General features: G+C 40.6%; 1 protein-coding gene across 4 annotated transcripts in view; it reads left to right on the forward strand.

Moving 5' to 3' along the window:
* Nucleotides 1–17861, forward strand: part of NR6A1 (nuclear receptor subfamily 6 group A member 1) — a 281799-nt gene that overhangs the window by 237256 nt on the left and 26682 nt on the right. For 3 of the 4 annotated variants that reach the window (XM_020967569.2, XM_078150130.1, XM_020967570.2), the window contains 3 exons: nt 8569–8624; nt 11047–11201; nt 15335–15562. In XM_020967569.2, the coding sequence (XP_020823228.1) occupies nt 8569–8624; nt 11047–11201; nt 15335–15562 (439 nt within the window). The remainder of the gene's footprint in view (nt 1–8568; nt 8625–11046; nt 11202–15334; nt 15563–17861) is intronic. The other variant, XM_020967571.2, reaches the window with a different exon arrangement.

Here is a 17861-nt window from a genome sequence, read left to right on the forward strand (position 1 = left end):
AGATCAGGGCACAGCTAGTAACTACTGAGCAAGCCCAAGGCTAATCAATGCAGTGAGGGAAAGACGTCATGCTGCGTGGGTGCATAGGAGAGAAAGAGGTATCTTCTGGCTTTGGCTGGTGGGAAGGATCAGGGAAGTCCTCCTAGAGGAAGTAGCTTTTGACTGGGACCTCAAAGAATGGGTAAGCATCTGACAAATGTGGTCTGGGAGTGGTGGCAAAGTGGTCCTGAGGGGCCAGAGAGCGGATCAATTGGGCAGGAGCACAGAGTTCATGAAGAGGAAAATCGTGGAAAACAAGAGTGTTAAAAGATTGTAGAGAGCCTTGAATAACAGGATTAGGAGTCTGGACTTGATCCTGTGGGAGTCATTTAAGGTTTTGAATAGAAGATTGGCATGATTAGAAACATTCATTACATATATATTGGCAGTTTACGTTAAGGACCAAATGAGGAGGAGAGAGACTGGAAGCAGTGCTGCTAGTAAGGCTATTACAGTAGACCAGGACAGAGACGATAACTGTCTGAACTAGGAGAGTGATCGTTTGGGAGGAGAGGAGGGGGTCAATGGGAGAGATGCTGTATAGGTAGAATAGACAGGACTATCTCCCTTGTTAGGGTATAAGCTCCTTCAGTCTTTCTTTCCTTAGCATTCATACGGTCCTGGCACATAACTTAGTAAATGTTTACTGATTGGTTTCTTTGGCAACTGATTGGCTATAGAGAGTGAGGGGAAATGAAGGAGTGAAGGACTTTTTCAATGCTTTTATTTGATTGTTGTTCTCAGTCATGTTACTGAGGGCCCTCTTTTTCTGGCTTTTGCCCCTGCTTGGCATTACCAGAGTTCTTATATGTAGAATGCTTGCTTTTCTTGGACTGTTTAGCAGCTCTTCCTTTTTGCTCAAGACATTTAAATGGCAAAGAATGACCCTAAAAGAACTGACTACCAATGGAATCTGGGGGTGTGATGTTTTCATTGTCACTGATGTAAAGTACCACCATTCTTGAAACAAATCTGATAAGAAGGATGGTGCCTGATGCATGCCAGGCCAGGTTGGGCCAAAGATTTTAAGAGTGTAAGTGTACTTTAGTCCTTATCTAATAAGTGACCCACTTATTATGCTAACTCTCAACTGCACTAATGCTGTGGCTTTATGTTCTAACACTGTTCTAAAGTTCCTTCCCACTTGAACATACAGTAGTATGTTCTACGTCATAAGCACAGATACAGCCTGATGCAGTACAAAGAGTATTAGAACTAGAGTAAGGACATCTGGGTTCATATCCTGGCTCCATTTGGCAACATCTTTGTGACCCATGGGCAGATCCTTTTACTTCTCTGGAACTCAACTTCCTCCTTTGCAAATTGGGACTAAAAATACTGATTCCTTATAACTCACAATGTTGCTATGAAGAAAGAGGTAAACCTTAAAGTTGTGAAATATGAGTTGCTGCTTTGGAACAGCTATGTCCTTCTAGCTGTAACGTCTGACATTCTATGCTCTGAAAACCCTGCCACTTTTAACACTGTTCTAAGACCCCTATCAGAAATATAATTCTGTCCTTTAATTTTATGACCAATTCAGCTCAGTTCAACAAGCATTATTAAGCATCCACTGACTGCATGGTGTTTTTCTAGGGAGACAGAAAAAAGTTCTTCTCAAGGAGTTTACAATTATGTCATGGCTCTAGCTGGGTCCTAAATATCTCTGGGATATGCCTTCCTATTGAGAGAGTTTAAGGTGTACTTTTCTACTACAATCCAACAAACATTTATTAAGAGCTTAACTATGTGGAGGCACTATGCTAGACACTCAGAATAAAAAAGTGTAATGAAAAAGAGTCCCAAACTTCAAGGAGATTATATTTTACTCCAGGCTGAACATTCCCAGTTTCTTCAGTTAATCCTGATGGTCTCCAATTCCTTCAGCATCGTGGTCACCCTTTTCTGGACATGTTCTTCTTTGTTAATGCTAATGCCTTTCTTAAGATGTAATGCAGAGAGGCAGCAAGGTGGATAGAGCACCGGCTCTGAAGTCAGGAGGACTTGAGTTCAAATGCGGCCTCAGACCAGACACTTGACACTTTCTAGCTGTGTGACCCTAAGCAAGTAATCACTTAACCCCAATTGCCTTGCCCAAAGTGGAAGGAAAAAATGTGATGTAGAGACCTGAATGCTGAAGAGGTGGTCTAACCATGACAGACTGCAGTGGCTTATTATATCCTTCTTTTAGTATGAGATCTGAGGGGACATTAGCTTCTTTTGGCTGCTATGTAACAGATACTGCCAATTGCGATTGTATTTGCAGTTCACCAAACCTTCAAGATTTTTCTGTATAGGAATGGTTGCCTAGCCTTTTCTCACCCATAATTCTAGCTTTTAGAGATTTTTTTTTTTGGTGGGGAATCTGATTCTGTTCTCCCAGTTTCATACCTGTAAAATTAACAACTATGCCATCTACATAATTATCCTTGGTCATTGATAAAAAATGTTAACTAGCCCAGGGTGAAGGACAGATCCTAGGACATCACTAAAGACCACCCTTCACACTGATATCAACTCATTCATTGTAATTCTTCTGTTTGATCAGTCAACTTAATAGTACTGTCATCTAGCCTATATTTCTCTATCGTGTTCACGAGAATAATATGAGAGATTATGTCAAAAGCCTTGATGAAATCTAGGAATTTTATGTCCAAGGATCTATTAGTCAAGTAGGCTTTTTAAAAAAATGAAATTGTCACATAGCTACTAAGTGTCAGAAACCAGAAACTAGATCTCCCATCCCTAAGTCTAAAACTCTAGTACATTATGTGCCTACTTCTTTAAGATATGATGTTATAGACAAGGGGGCTGAGAGGGAGGGATGTTTATATTGGCATTGTGACTCCTGTTAAAACTTCCTGCAGGTGTTCATTTCTTGACTTCTTTAAGGAATTCAGGGAGATCTTGGATTTCAGGAGCAGGAACAGATTCCTTGGGCTTGTTCCCTGTGGCTTACAGAAGCTCGCCGTCGTTTAGGTGCTTGACAACAAGAATTCTTCATGGGATGCTTTTTTTTGGTTCAATAATAATAATAGCAATAGCTGATATTTATATGCTGCTTTAAGGTTTACAAAACATTTTGCATATACTGTGTTATTTCAAGCCTCCTAGCTCTGTGAGATAGGCGCTATAACTATTATTCCCATTTTACTGATTGGAAAACCAAGATCTACAGAGGTTAAGTGACAGCTGGTAAATGCTGGTCAGATTTTGAACCCAGCTGCTCCCAATTCCAGATTCAATGCTCAATGAATTTCACCCACAGGGAAAGTTAGAACATAAGAACATAAAAGTTCTTTGGCAATGCATTGTTCTTATTCAGGGTCACTGATTTATCCAAAGGGACTGACATCAAGTGTTCTTACAAGTCATAAAGATGAGTTCTTTCTCCTATCTCTTCTGATAAGACTAGGTAGTGACTGAAAAGGGGACTTTGGATTTGTTTTGATAACCAATGCATTGGACTGGAATTAGCACTGGACTTTAACAACCATAGGATTTGAAGCTCTAAAAACCCTTACATTTTGAATCCTCTCCACTCATTTTACAAAGAAACTAAACCCAGAGGAAGAAGTGACAGAAAGCAACTACAGATCCCTAGGGCATCCATACTCCTCTAGAGCCTTTCACTATCTTTGCATCAGGCCATTCAGTCAGTTCTAAACCTAGCTCCTTTAACTCCACATCCAAATTCTGTGCTTTTTCAGCATTGGATCTGAAAACTAGAATGGACATGTCAGCTCTCCCACTGATCAGGGGATCAAGGGGTTTAAAACTGGGAAAGATCTTATAGATCATCTCTTTCAACCCCCTCATTTACAGAGAGGAAGCTGAGACCACAGAGGCTAAATAACTTTCCCATTGTCACCAAGAATAAGCAGTAGAATGTCTCTTTGTAATACACTTGCCCTTTTTAGACATTTGTTTCTTCATCTGTAGATTGAGATAGCAATATTGCATTTTCTATTCTGTAAGGTTGTTGTAAGTAAAGGGCTTTATCTGGATGAGGCCCAGAGAGGGAGAATAACTAACTCACCTGCAGACATGTCCCTGGTATGTGCCAGAGCCAAGTCTCCTCTCTCTCAAATCTAGTATTCTTGCTCTTACAGGCTGCCGCTCTAAAGCCTTGATTGTCTTATAACATCTTGCTAGCTTTGCAACTGATTCACTCTCCCCTTTCCCCTCATTTAGTTTAGTTTGAGTTTTTTTCACTTCCATTTACTGCCTGGCTCCTTCTTAAAGATATATCATTTAGACCTCAGAAATTGGCAAATGTTATAAATCAGGGCTTGATTTATTCTTTGCTTTGTTGATTGTTTAAACTTAGGAGAGAGAAAATGTAATGCATTTTAATTAATTTAACTAATTAATTAATTGATTTAAATTAATGCAGAATAATCTAAAAGTGTATCATGTAAATATTCTCTCCCCCCCTTCCCCAGAGCTGGTTGTTAAACATTTACCAGTACACCCTTGCTATTAGGTTTTAGGGGCTGCTATATAGTTTGCCTAGGTTTCACAGAGTGAAATTTTGGGAAGTCGGGGGTTTCTTTCCCTCTTGTGCTAAACATTTTTGTTTTTTGTGGGGGAAAGCTGTGCAGGCTAAGTTTTTTTTCCTTTGTTATAAAGAGGAGGGTGGTCAGCATTGTTCCCCATTTTGGCTTAGGATACCCAAACCTAACAATATTTGCCTTTTTATAGCTTTAAACTATAAAGAGAGAGAGAGAGAGAAACACTGACATCTCCTGGTTATTGCCAAGAAGGCAAGACTGAAAATGTAATGAACATTATTTGAATCTACTCTTAGCAGCACCAAACCATTTAACATTAAAGCTAGAAAAGACCTAGACTACAAAATGTTGACTTTGAAATATACATCAAATGTTGGAGTTGAAAGGAACCTTGAACCATAAATTATTAGAGCAGAGAACAAAGAATGTTAATACTGGAAGAGACTAGGGTCTTCTAAAATGTTAGAACTGACAAAACCTTTGGACACAGAATGCTAGAGCTCTAAGGTATCTGAACAGTTTAATCCCATAATTTTACTACTAAGGAAAATGAGGCTCAGGAAGGTAAAATGACTCACCTAAAATAGTACAGAGAATTAGTAGCACAGACACCAGAATCTAGGTCCCCTGACACCTAGTTAGGAATTTTTCCATTGTGTCATGCTACCTCCAAAATGAAAAACCTTTTTGCAGCTCCTGAGAGCTCTTTTATACAATGAAGTATTTGGTAATTGAGTTAATAACTGGCTACTTACTTAGCTAGCAAAGGAAAAGTTTTCTAATAAGAGAGAGAAAGCTAAAGTTGGGCTTCCCTACTCATCAGCACCTGTGGTGCTGTTAGGTTGTCTGTGAATTGAAGGAACTGTTGGTGTATATAGTCTAGAGAAGCAGAATTATTGAGCTGGACGTGGGAGTTCATTTCATTTATTAGTTAAAAAACTTAAAAATTAATGTCAAAATTCAGTTCATAAGTAAGGACATGAGGAGCAGCTAGGTGGTGCAGTGGATGGATACAGCACTGGCCCTGGAGTCAGGAGGGACCTGAGTTCAAATCCGGCCTCATATCAAACACTTGATAGTTACTAGCTGTGTGACCCTGGGCAAGTCACTTAACCCCAACTGCCTTAAAAAAAATAAAAAGAATAAGGACATGAGCAAACAGTTCTCAAAATAATTTCAAGCTATTAACATATGAAAGAATGTTCCAAATCACTTATAATAATACAAATCAAGCCAGTTGTGAGATTTGACCTCACACTCGGCAAATTGATGACAAAAAAAGATGACAAAAGATGGGAATAGTCAGTATTGGAAGGGTCATGAGAAGATGGGTACGTGGAGAACTGTTGGGGGAACTGAATTAATCTAGTAAATCTAGAAAGCAGTGACTTGCCCAGGCAGGGTCACACAGCTAGTAAAATGAATGATGCCAGATCTAAACTCAGCTCTTCCTGACTCCGGATCCAACACTATTCACTGCACTCTGGCTGTAAATTGTGCACACGCTTCCTATATACATAGTTATATTGCTCTGTGGTGGCGGCGGTGTCAGTGGTGTCATTTCAGTCTTGTCTGTCTCTTCATGATCCCATCTGGGGCTTTCTTGGCAAAGATACTGGAGTGATTTGCCATTGCCTTCTCCAAATACAATTATACTGAAGTGCATAATCATACTTCTACGAGAATTGAAGTTCAGCCTAGGAGCTAATTTCCTTACTGTCTCCAAGAAATAGTTCAGGTTGGTTTCAAAAGTTGGAAGTTGGAGGGAAGTTCATTTGAGCTCCACAGAAGGAACTTTAAATAAGAGCTTCCCAAACAGAAGAACTTTCTGCTGGTCTCTGGAGCCAGAATTGGGCACCTGATTGTTTATGTTCAAAGCAAAAGCCATGAGTGCAGGAGAGCTCAGTGTCAGGTCTGGTTGGAGCACTGGTGGGCTTAGAATCAGAAAACCTAGGTTTGACTCTTGACTGCCCACTTAACTAGCTCTGTGACCTTGGAAAAGTCATTTAACCCTTTGGGCCTCTGTCCTCATAAATAAAAGCAAGGGGTTAGGTTAGCACTGAAGGTCTAATTCTAAGGTTTAGAAATTACTTTCAGTGACCTTGAAACATCTAGTTCTCTTGGTTAGAAGGAAGGCCTAGCAATTTTTAGTCTGGAAAAAGATTTAGGGAGAGAGGATAGCTGTCTGTAAATGTCTGAAGAGCTATAACAGATCAGTTTTCTATAGTGCTTCATAGTTTACCAATGCTTTTCCTACAAAAACCTCATGAAAGTTATTCTTCCCATTTTTCTGGTGAAGAAACAGGTCCCCAGTGGTGGACACACATTAGTGAACAACAGAACAGGGATTCAGGTACAAGTCTGCCTATTCCAAATTCAGTGGCCTTTTGACTATACTGTGCTACTACGTCTGTTGTATGGAAAAGGATTCTTGCTGTTTTCCTTGGTCCCAGAAATCTGAAGTAGCACAAAAGTTACTGATGGTTAGAACTTGGCTTGAAAGAAGAAAAAATTTCATTACAATCAGAGGTAGCCAAAAGTGTTATAATGGGCTTCCTCTGAAGGTAGTAAGTTCCTTATAGCAGAAATTCCTGCTCAGATATAGGTTAGATTCATTCTCACTAACAAAGTCCTTGGCACTATCAAATGGCTTAAGATCAGAAACTGATGGGATTTTGTCAGTGGATTGACATTTAAGAGAAGGCCTTACCATATATTTTTACCACTATAACCCAAGAATCACCTAACTTGCAGCTGAAACTTCTTATTCCCATTACAGTATATCCTTCAGACCAGTGTTTAGCATGGTGCTTTGTACATGGTACAGAGTGTCTCTAGCACTGTGCATAATTCCTAGCACATAGTAGACAGTTAATAAGTGCTTATTGATACTGACTAGAGGGCAGCTAGTTGGCACAGTGGATAGTGCATCAGGCCTGGAGTCAGGAACACCCGAGTTTAAATCCACCCTCAGACCCTTACTAGCTGTGTGACCCTGGGCAAGTCACTTAACCCTTTTTGCCTCAGTTTCCTCGTCGGTAAAATGAGCTGAAGAAAGAAATGGCAAACCAGCCATTTCTCTGCCAAGAAAACCCCAAACGGGGTCACAAAGAGTTGGGAACAATTGGAAAACAGTTCAGCAACAACAACAAATTTATATTGATTGGCAATATCCTGGTAAATTTGGTGAATGTAGGAAAGGTAAAAGAAGGTTATTTATTCATTTATTGAGCATCTGTTTTTATGTTGGACATTGAAATGTATAAGATCTAGCCCTCAAGAAACTTCTAGTTTTACAGACTGGGAATAAATAGTAGCTTTAAAACACTTTATAAAACACTTTCCTCACAACCATGTTAAGTATGTAATTAAAACATTGCCCCCATTTTATGAAGAGGGAACTGGACTTGGTTGAGGTTAAGTGACTTTCCCAAGGTCATACAGGTAGCAGTTCCAGAGCCCAGAAGCCTATCTCCTGATTCTAGTAATACGTATAGTAATGGCTGCCTTTCTCATCAACTTCACTTGCTGCTGCCGCCACCAGACCCCCCCCCCAAAAAACGGTCCATAAACTATTATATAAAGATAATATTTAAGATTTCATCCCTTAACTAAATTAAAAGCCTCTTCTGAGGTTGTTTCTTTTTTTAAGCAAACCTTTTTCAAAAAAAAAATCTTTCTAATTCTCCCCCTTCGCCTCACTTCCATGTATTTCTCTATAGACCTCTGTTCCCTCTTCTTAAATAGGAAACCTGCTCCTGACTGTCCATGGCACTGTGCCCAAATGCTGCCTCCTTCAAGAGACCTTTCCTAGCTCCTCTGTTACATGTTCTGTGTTCTAACATTATGTGTTCTAAAGTCCTTCCCAGCTTCTTGAACTGTTGGCCTCACAAGGTTGTTATGAGGAAAATGCTTTATAAGTGTAAAGTGCTACAGAAAGAAATGTGAGCTATTGTTATCATTCCAGATTTCTGGAGATGTGTTTCTAACTGTTCTGGCATCTGTTTCCTTTCAGCAATCAGAGAAGATGGCATGCCAGGGGGCAGGAACAAAAGCATCGGGCCTGTCCAGGTTGGTACTATGCCCCTACCTATCAGGCTTCCTAAGGGTAATATGTGTCTTTCCCATCTGTTCACTCCTATGCCTTGTGACTACATCTGTGCCAGGGCCAGAGTTTCCCCTCATGCCAGGGTATGTGGAATAGTTGCTTTTTGCTCTCCAAAACATCCTTAAGATTTTTAACAGATAATGTGCCTGGGTCTTGTTGCAGAGCTTTTTTTCTGGCAAGTCTTAAGGCCCTCTTAAGAATTTATCATCTGATCTGTATGTGATTGTAAGCCGTTTCACCCTTCAGAAATTAGAGGAACTGCTACTCAAGTCATGCCAGGATATTTAATAGCATTGATTGCAAATAGAAATAGAAAACCTCCTAGCTCTGGTATATATAATGTCTCCTCAGGTTATCATGAATTCCAGTAGTAGAAAGTTTGTGTGTGAAGAAAACTGTTAAATGTCCCCTCACCCCCGGTGAATAACCATCACCGGCAAGTGCTTTTTGTGTGAGCCAACTTGTGTTAGGATTTTCCTAAGTATAGATCATAGGATTTAGAAATGGAAGGGGACTTGAGGGATCAACTAATTCAACCTCCTCATTTTACAGATGAGGAATTAGATTTGGTCAAGGTCATACAGGTAATAAGTAGCAAAACCAGGATTCAAACCCAAGTCTTCTGCAGACAAATGTATAGTTCTTGTTGCAGTACCATACTGCCCCGAAAGCAATTAAGGACTCTAGCCTTTCTGTATAATAATGTATCAGGGGCTTTTACCTGTGTTTACTATATAGGTTTTAAATCATGTGTTGTTATGAACATTGGACTGGGAGCCAAGAAACCTAGATTTTAATACTGGGTCTGTCTGAGACCTAGCTAGCTATGTGACATGGACAGATCCCTTCCTCACTCTAGGCTTTCATTTCCTCATCTGTAACATGATAGGGCTAGACCAGATTATCTCTGAGATTCCCTCTAGCTCTAATATTGCAAGTTTTATGGCCCATCCCAGGTCTAGCACTTTATGTTCTTTAAATTCTCTATTCTATTTTCTCTTCTTTATTTCCCTTTCCCTTCCATTTCTGTTTCCCTTTTCTTCTTTTCTCTTCCCTTCCCTTTCTTTCCCTTCCATCCCTCCCCCCTTTTTTTCCCCTAAAGACTGTGTCTCCCTATCTCACGTAGGCTGGAAGTACAGGGGCTACTCGTTGGCCTGATACCACTCTGATTAGCACAGGAGTTTTGACCTGAGTTTTGTTCCATTTCTAACCTGGGCCAGTGCACCCCTCCTAATGCAACATGGGGCCACCTGCTAATGGGTGATCTCTGTATTAATGCCAAACTTAGTGTGGACACCCAGTCATCATAGTCCACTGCAGCTCAGAACAACTGAGCTCAGATCTGCTGTCCTCTTCCTCCCTAGTAATTGGGATTTATTGGCATGTGCCAGCACATGTGGGGTACATTCAGTGTTCTGAGACTTCTTCTATCTCTGCCATTCTGCAGTGTTCATACAGCTCTAATGTTCCATGTTCTAAGGACCCTTCTAGTGTTAACATTGTGTGATAAAAGGAGTGTAGCCTATTATGCCCTATGAAAGCAATTTCTTTCAAATGGGGCCCCACTAGGTCCAGGGTATCTGTTATCATCTTAGTACATAAACATACTAACAAACCATTTCGCCACCCAAACATACTGACAAATCTCTTCACCATCTGATTGACGGGGCTTGGCTGTCCCTTCTAAAATGGAACAAGTTCTTGTGTCCCGAGAAGCCTCCAATAAATCCTGTCATCACCTTGTCTTAAGTTGTTGCAAGTGGGGGACCTAGTAAATGTCCTGCTGATTGATGATACCATTTGTCTGGATGGGGCATATAAAATGCTTTGTAATTTGTTCCCATAGCTTCCAGGCCCCCCTAAGAAAAGTTATTTGCTTTTTCTCTACATGTGGCCAGAAAATGAAAGAAGAAACTGTGTAAATAAATAGCAAGTGAGTTCATTTTTTACCAGGTCAGATACCCCAGGAACCAACTATACAGCTGGTATAAGGACAAGATCCCCACTCATGTCAGCCAATTCTTTGGTGTAGTGGATGGAGCCCTGGGCTGGGGCTTGGGAGACTTGGGTTCTAGTGCCTATTCTTCTGTTAACTAACTTTGTGACTTTTAACAAGTTATGTCATTTACCAGAGCTTCAGTTTAATCACCTAGGAAATGATTAGCAGTGTTGGACTAGAGAACATCTGATGTTCTATGTTCAGAGGTTCCTTCCAGTTCTAACATTATATGTTCTCTTTTAGCTCCAGATATTCTGTGTTGAATGTTACAGTCCCAACATTCCTTGTGGTGACATTTGCAACCCCTTCTACCTCTGACATCTTATGTTTCTATAATTATAAGCTGCGTCCCCATAATGACATGTGCTTCTCGTTCCCTACCGAAGATATCAGAGGAAGAGATTGAAAGAATTATGTCTGGGCAAGAATTTGAGGAAGAGGCAAACCACTGGAGCACCAATGGAGACAGTGACCACAGTTCCCCTGGCAACGGAGTTTCTGAAAGCAACCAGCCTTCACCAGTTTCTACACTGTCCTCAAGGTGGGGACCTCCACAAGAGTGTACTTTCCTGTTGTTTTCCCAGTGTCTATCATGTTAGACTAATAAGTCTTTAGGAATAGGCCTCTAAAATTAGAAACTCTTTTGCCTACCTTATTTTGAGGTAAAATGTCCTTCAGAGGTGGGGAAGCTGCAGCCTTGAGGCCACACGTGGCCCTCTAGGTCCTCAGTTGTAGCCCTTTGACTAAATCCAAACTTCACAGAAAAAATTCCCTTAATAAAAGGACTTGTCTGCACCCAAGGACCTAGAAGGCCACATGTAGCCTAGAGACAGGTTCCCCACTCCTGGTTTAGCTAAATAGATTTGCAATACTCTGAAAAAGTCTATAAGATAATAACTCACACGTTCTTAACCTTAGTATCATTTGGTTCTCTCTTGCCATCCATGATAGTAAGGAGCATATTTTAGAGGTTCTGTCAAGAAGTATGTATAAATGAAGTATGTGTTTATATATTTCCTTTGGCCTGATTTAGTATAAGGAACACAATGGATAATGAGTCAGGAGATCAGTCTGGGTGGATTCTGTCACATGTATCTTTGAATCCACTGAGTCTCAGTTTCATTGATGATCAATAAAATAGACACTGACATAAATAACATAATCTGTTCTAACGGTTTTTGTTCTAAGCTTTCTTCTAACTTGAATAGTCTCTGTTGTAAGAGTCTTAATTTTTTTAAGGCCCTGTCTGGCTTTAACACTGTGTGTTTGATGACCATTTCCAGGATCCTATGTTTTTCTCTACTTGTTATGTGTGGTTATGGGTTTTGTAGTTCCTTGGAAATCTTTATTTTAAAAGAATTACATTTCTGGGTTGAAAATTTATGAAGTTTCTTATTAGAGATGGTATGGTCCACTTTGTAGTTCACAGGAGGCTGGAAGCTAGTTTCTCCTGTGAACTTTCTCTGTGACCTTAGACAGAGTATCTAACCTGCTCTGTGTTTGTTTCCTCTGCTGTGAAGTAAAGTGAGATTAGGGCTTTCCTTTATCACTGTTCAAGTTACTGTGCTATAGTGGAAAGAGCATTGGACTTAAATTTCAGACTGTGCCCCTGAATAGCTCCATGACCCCATTGGACAAGTCACTTTATTTTTCTGAGTCTCAGTTTCTCTATCTATAAAATTATATAGTACTTGCCCTTCCTAATTCAGAAGGTTGTTCTGAAAAAAGCACCTTGTCAACTTGAAAGCACTTTATAAATGTAAACTATTATTATTGTTTAAAAAAAAAACACAACCATTTATTAATTATGAGCACTTATTCTGAACCAGGTATTGTTCTAAGATTAAGTGTGATTGACACAAAGCTGAATAAGACCGTGGTTCCTGCCTTTAAGGAGTTCATGGTCTAGTTACAGATAAGATGGAACCACAGATAGATACAATGAAAGTTGGAAGGTGATGAGGGCAAAGGAGAGGTCTCAAACACTTTCCTGTAAGAAATGTGAGGCAAGGGCAGGTGATGATCCCTGCCAACCCAGCCTGAGGGTCAAGAGGTATCCGAGAAAGTAGGCTTAATTCTCACAAGGGATATCACATGAGCCGGACCTTGGAGGAAATAAATTATTTTAATATGTGGAAGTACAACTGATGGAGGTAAGGAGGGGTAAGAACAAAGACCATTTCAGGTGTGGGGAATAGCATAGCAAAGGAAGACTTCAGATTAAAGGGGGGAGGGGGGAGCCATAACCTTATTCACCCAGGAAGTAACTTCTATTTCTATAGCACTTTCAAGCTTTTCCCCCAACAGGGGAAGAGGAAGGAAAGAAGTATTTGTATAGCTCCTACTGTGTGTCAGATACTGTGCTAAGCACTTTTTACAATTATTATCATCTCATTTGATTCTCATAACAACCCCATTTTACAGTGGAGGAAACTGAGGCAAGCTGAGATTAAGTAACTTGCTCATGGTCACATAACTAGTACATGTCTGAGGCCAGGTCTTCCCGAATTGAGACTCGATCCACTGCTCTTCCAGCTGCATACATATGAGGTATATATAGGTAAGCAGGAATATCATCACCCCTATTTCACAGGATGGAGGTTCCAAGAGGCTAACTGGATAATGCAAAATTCAGGCTCAGGTTTCCTGACTCCCTAGTACTGTTTTTCCATGTGAGTCTCTGTAAGTGTTTATTAAACTCCTACCACATGCAGTGGGGCCTACTCAGTGCTGGGGATGCCAAGATTAAAGATGATAGTCTGATAGGGTCAGTAAGGAGGGATAAAGCATGCATGGCTAATCCAGTTTGTCTTGAAAGTGACATGAGCGAAGATGGGACAGATGAGTTGGAATCAGATTTTGGGCAGCCTTTAATGCCAGGCCCATAAATTTAGACTTGACTTGTCAGGCAATAGGGAGTCATTTAAAGAGAACTAATTTTTGTTCCCTTTCTAGGAGGCTTTATGATCTTCAGAGCGCTTTCCTCGCCACAACCCTATGAGTCAATGTGAATATTTCACCCTCAGTTTTAACTCTGAAGAAATAGAACTTTAGAGGGGGGAAGTGGCCTGACAACAACTTTGGTTCAAATAAACACTCCTCCTAAATATAGGTTGCACCTAAAATGATATCTCTTTAAAAGAGAAAAGGCTATGTGGACATATTCCTTTAAAAGTAAACAAAACACTTGACTTTTATATGAGCCAAATGTGGGGCCAGAGAAGTGGTGGCTTCTGATCAGTATTAGATCTGGGACTCATCTGACCGTCTGAATAGTGATGTTATAAAACATCTAGGTGTTTTCGTTCTCTAATGTTCCATCAGTCTACTCTGATCTAGAAAGAGTTTTCTCTGATCTGGAAAGAGTTTAGACTGAGAGGGGTTTGGGGTAGGGATATGAAAAGGTTGTGGAGCTGAACCTGCCTTTTACCATCTCATTCAAGTGAGGAAACTGAAGCCCAAAGAGATTTAGGACTTGTGAGCTAAAATAACCTCCTTATCATAATGAATTACAACTTTGCAACAGAACACTGGAGTGAAGGCTTCATTTGCTGGGGAAAGAAACTCAGATACATTTCACAGTAGTAGATTTCTTGTCCCCTAAAAACAATAAAATGGTTTCTTATAGAAAACCACAGAATTCACCAATGACGTGCTGGGCCCTGTGCTGGTTTTCAAGAATACAAAGAAGGAAATAGGTCTTATGTACAAGGACCTTACGTTCTAAGGTGGAGCACAACATGGACAGAAATAAGCATATAAAGATAATTTTATAAAGAAAAATAGAGTAGTTGGAAAGGAAGGGCACTCCTGTAGTAACTGAGGGACCAGGAAAGGCTTCATTTAGAAGGCATTGCTTGACCTGCATTTTTGAGGGAAGACAGATTCTCTGAGGCCAAGATGAGGAGAAACTGCATTCCAGGCATGTGGGGGCCAGACAGTGCAAAGGCAGGGTGATTGGAGATGAAGTGTCACCTGGAAGAGAGAGAAGGCCAGGTTGCCTGGATCACAGGGGGCAGGATGAAGAATATTGTCCACTGGAAAGAGAGGTTTAGGCCAAGTTGGAAAGAGGAGCTTATGTTTACCCTAGAAGTAAAGGGAGCCTCTGGAGTTAATTGAATTGGGGAGTGTTATGGTCAGATGTGCACTTAAGGAATACTACTTTGGTAGCTATGTATAGGAAGGACTGGAGTGGAGAGGGACCTGAGACAGAAGAAAAGAAATATTTAACAAGATTATAGCAAAGGAAGTGCTTTGTAAACTTTAAGACCCTCTAAAACTATGTCTTAATCCTTTTGATATTTCAAAAGAGATTGATTTTATTACTTCATCATGGGGAAAGATGGGAAAGATCACTGAACTTGGAGTTTGAAGACTTGTATTCCTTCCCAGTTGGGCTACTCACTAGCCATGATTTTGGGGAAGTTATTTCCCCTCTTTGGGTCTCAATTTCCTCATCTTCCCCTTTCAGTTCTAAAGCTTAAGAATCAGGCTTCCTGATTCTCATTTGAAACCTCTTTTCACCACACATGGCTGCCTGTATCCTTCTTGGGCAGGTGCCGAGGACAAATGTACTGGTATGATATGTGCTTCATTCTTTCAAGTACCATCAGGTGAATACAAGATGGTCAAGCCTGTAGCTGCCTTGATTAAGATGATATTTTTCTCTTCTAGTAGGTCTGTGGAGCTGAATGGATTCACTGCTTTCAGAGAGCAGTACATGGGTACTCCGGTACCCCCACACTATCAGTATATACCGCACCTTTTTAGCTATTCCGCTCACTCGCCTCTGCTGCCCCCCCAAGCCCGGAGCCTGGACCCCCAGTCCCACAGCCTGATCCATCAGTTGGTGCTTGCTGAGGACCTGGAACCCTTGGGCACACCCATGTTGATTGAAGACGGGTGAGTGGTTCATGACCTGAGACACCAAGAGATGGTTGTTCGGGGACCTGAGACTCAGCACTAGACCACAGGTTTCTGCTTCCCAACAGCTATTTGGCATTTCTCTCCATACACTCCAGGGACTGGAATGGAGTACTGGGGAGCAAGGAAGGCAGAGACTTAAGGTTAAAATATTTGTTATTTGAACAGTTTACATTGAAGCCCATTTTTTAATGTCTGGGCCTTAAAAGATGTTTGTTAGAGACCAAATGCAATGATGGAAAGAGCATGTAACTTGAAGTCAGAAAACTTGAGCTCAAATGCCCTCTGGGATACCTTCAGCAGGACCATGGCAGCTAGGTGAAACAATAAATAGAGCACTGGGCTTGGAGTCGGGAAGGCCTAAGTTCAAATCTAGCCTCAGATGCTTATTGGCTGTGTGATCCTTGGCAAGTCACTTAATCTCTGTCTGCCTCAGTTTCCTCAGCTATAACATGGGGGTCATAATAGCACCTAATTCCCAGGGTTATTATGATGATCAAGTATAAAGTGCTAAGCACAGTGATTGGCACTTTACGGGGGGGGGGGTTGGGTTGTTTTTCTGTCATGTCTGACTCTTTGTGACCCCTTTTGGGGTTTCTTGGCAAAGATACTGGAGTGGTTTGCCATTTCCTTCTCCAGTTCATTTTGCAGATGAGGAAACTGAGGCACACAAGGTTTAGTGACTTGTCCAGGATCACACAGCTTGTAAATGACTTCAGATTTGAACTCGGGTTCTCTTGACTCCAAGTCTGAGCTCTTATCTACTGTGCCACCTAGCTGACTGGCACTACTAGGCACTTAATAAATGCTTACTCCCTACCCCCTTCCTCATGGTCAGCTTAATCAATGTCTTTGAATATCTGCTTCCTTATCTGTAAAATGGAGGCAATAATTGTTGGCATAGCCTTTCATAAGAACCATAAATTCAGCTGAACTGGAGTTGTTATTTCTAAAAGAAAAAAAAGATCATAACACATCCAGAATGAAATGACACTGCATGTCTGCATGCACATGAATGTGGTGCCAGCAAAAGAACATAGAAATGGATCTAGTAGTAGTTAAGATATCCAGGGTTTAGACCTGACTTTGTCCCCATCCAGTTGCATGATCTTGGACAAAGTTGTTTGAACTCCCTGGACTTCAGTTTCCTCATCAGTAAAATGTAGTCACACTGCTAACATACTGTGTGTTCTCAGGTCCCTTTTAGCTCTAACGTCCTGTGTTCTAAAGGCCTTTCCAGCGTTAGCAGTCTACCTGCGCTTTCTCTATTGAGCTTCTGGCATAGACTAGCACTGAGCAGGCTGCTTGCTGCTGCCACCTATGGGTTCCAAGACTGTGGGTCCTTGCCACTAGAGGACACTGTGGGCAGCAGGATAAAGTCACTACTTGGAGCAGTCAGTTAACTTGCTATCTTAAGTTGTTGGGATTTTTTTTCTTTTTAAATTTAATCTGTTCTTTCCATAAGCAAATCTTTTTTTTTTAATTCCTCAATACATAGTCTGGCACAACAATTCACACATTACCCATATCTGATAATATATGTTTCTGCTTTTTTGAGTTCATCACCTCTCTTGGGGAAGGAAGTGGCATACTTCATTCTTCACACTTCTAAAGTATTTCAAAATTGTTTTACTCTATGTTGTTATCATCATTGTATAAATTTATCTGCTAGTTCTGGTCATTTTGCTCTGCCCCTCTTCCTAGTTTCCTCTGAAATTGTCCATGTCATCAAACCTATTTATAGCAGCTCTTTTCATGGAAATCAAAAATTGGAAATTAAAAGGTGTGCTCCTATTGAAGAAAGGCTGAATAAATTGTGCTATAATTATGTTTGTGTGTATAGATGTAGATATATAGATTATATTCCTTTCTTTGATGTTTTTGGGGTATAGAATCAGTAGTGGTATGTCTAGGTCAAAGAGCGTGCACAGTTTGGTCACTTTTTGGTATTGCTCCAAATTGCCCTGCAGAATGACCAAAGCAGTTCACAGCTCCACCAACAATGCACCAACCTGCTTGTTTTCTTATTTTTTGTCAGCTTTGCCAGTCGGATAGGTGTGACATGGAGCTCTAAGTTGCTTTAGTATTTTGCATTTCTCTAATTATTAGTAATTTAGAGCCAAAGTGTCAAAGCGTGTGGTCCAAAACACTCCCTGAGTGTGGCCCAAACCATAATAAAAGGTACTTGGGAAGTATTTAACAAGTAAAAAAACAATAAGACATAGATGGCATTATATTTTAAAACCAGTCAATATGTGGCCTGCAGGGATCCTTATAT

Source organism: Phascolarctos cinereus, unplaced genomic scaffold (assembly GCF_003287225.1).
Source record: "Phascolarctos cinereus isolate Bilbo 61053 unplaced genomic scaffold, phaCin_HiC Scaffold_2;HRSCAF=192, whole genome shotgun sequence".
Taxonomy (NCBI): domain Eukaryota; kingdom Metazoa; phylum Chordata; class Mammalia; order Diprotodontia; family Phascolarctidae; genus Phascolarctos; species Phascolarctos cinereus.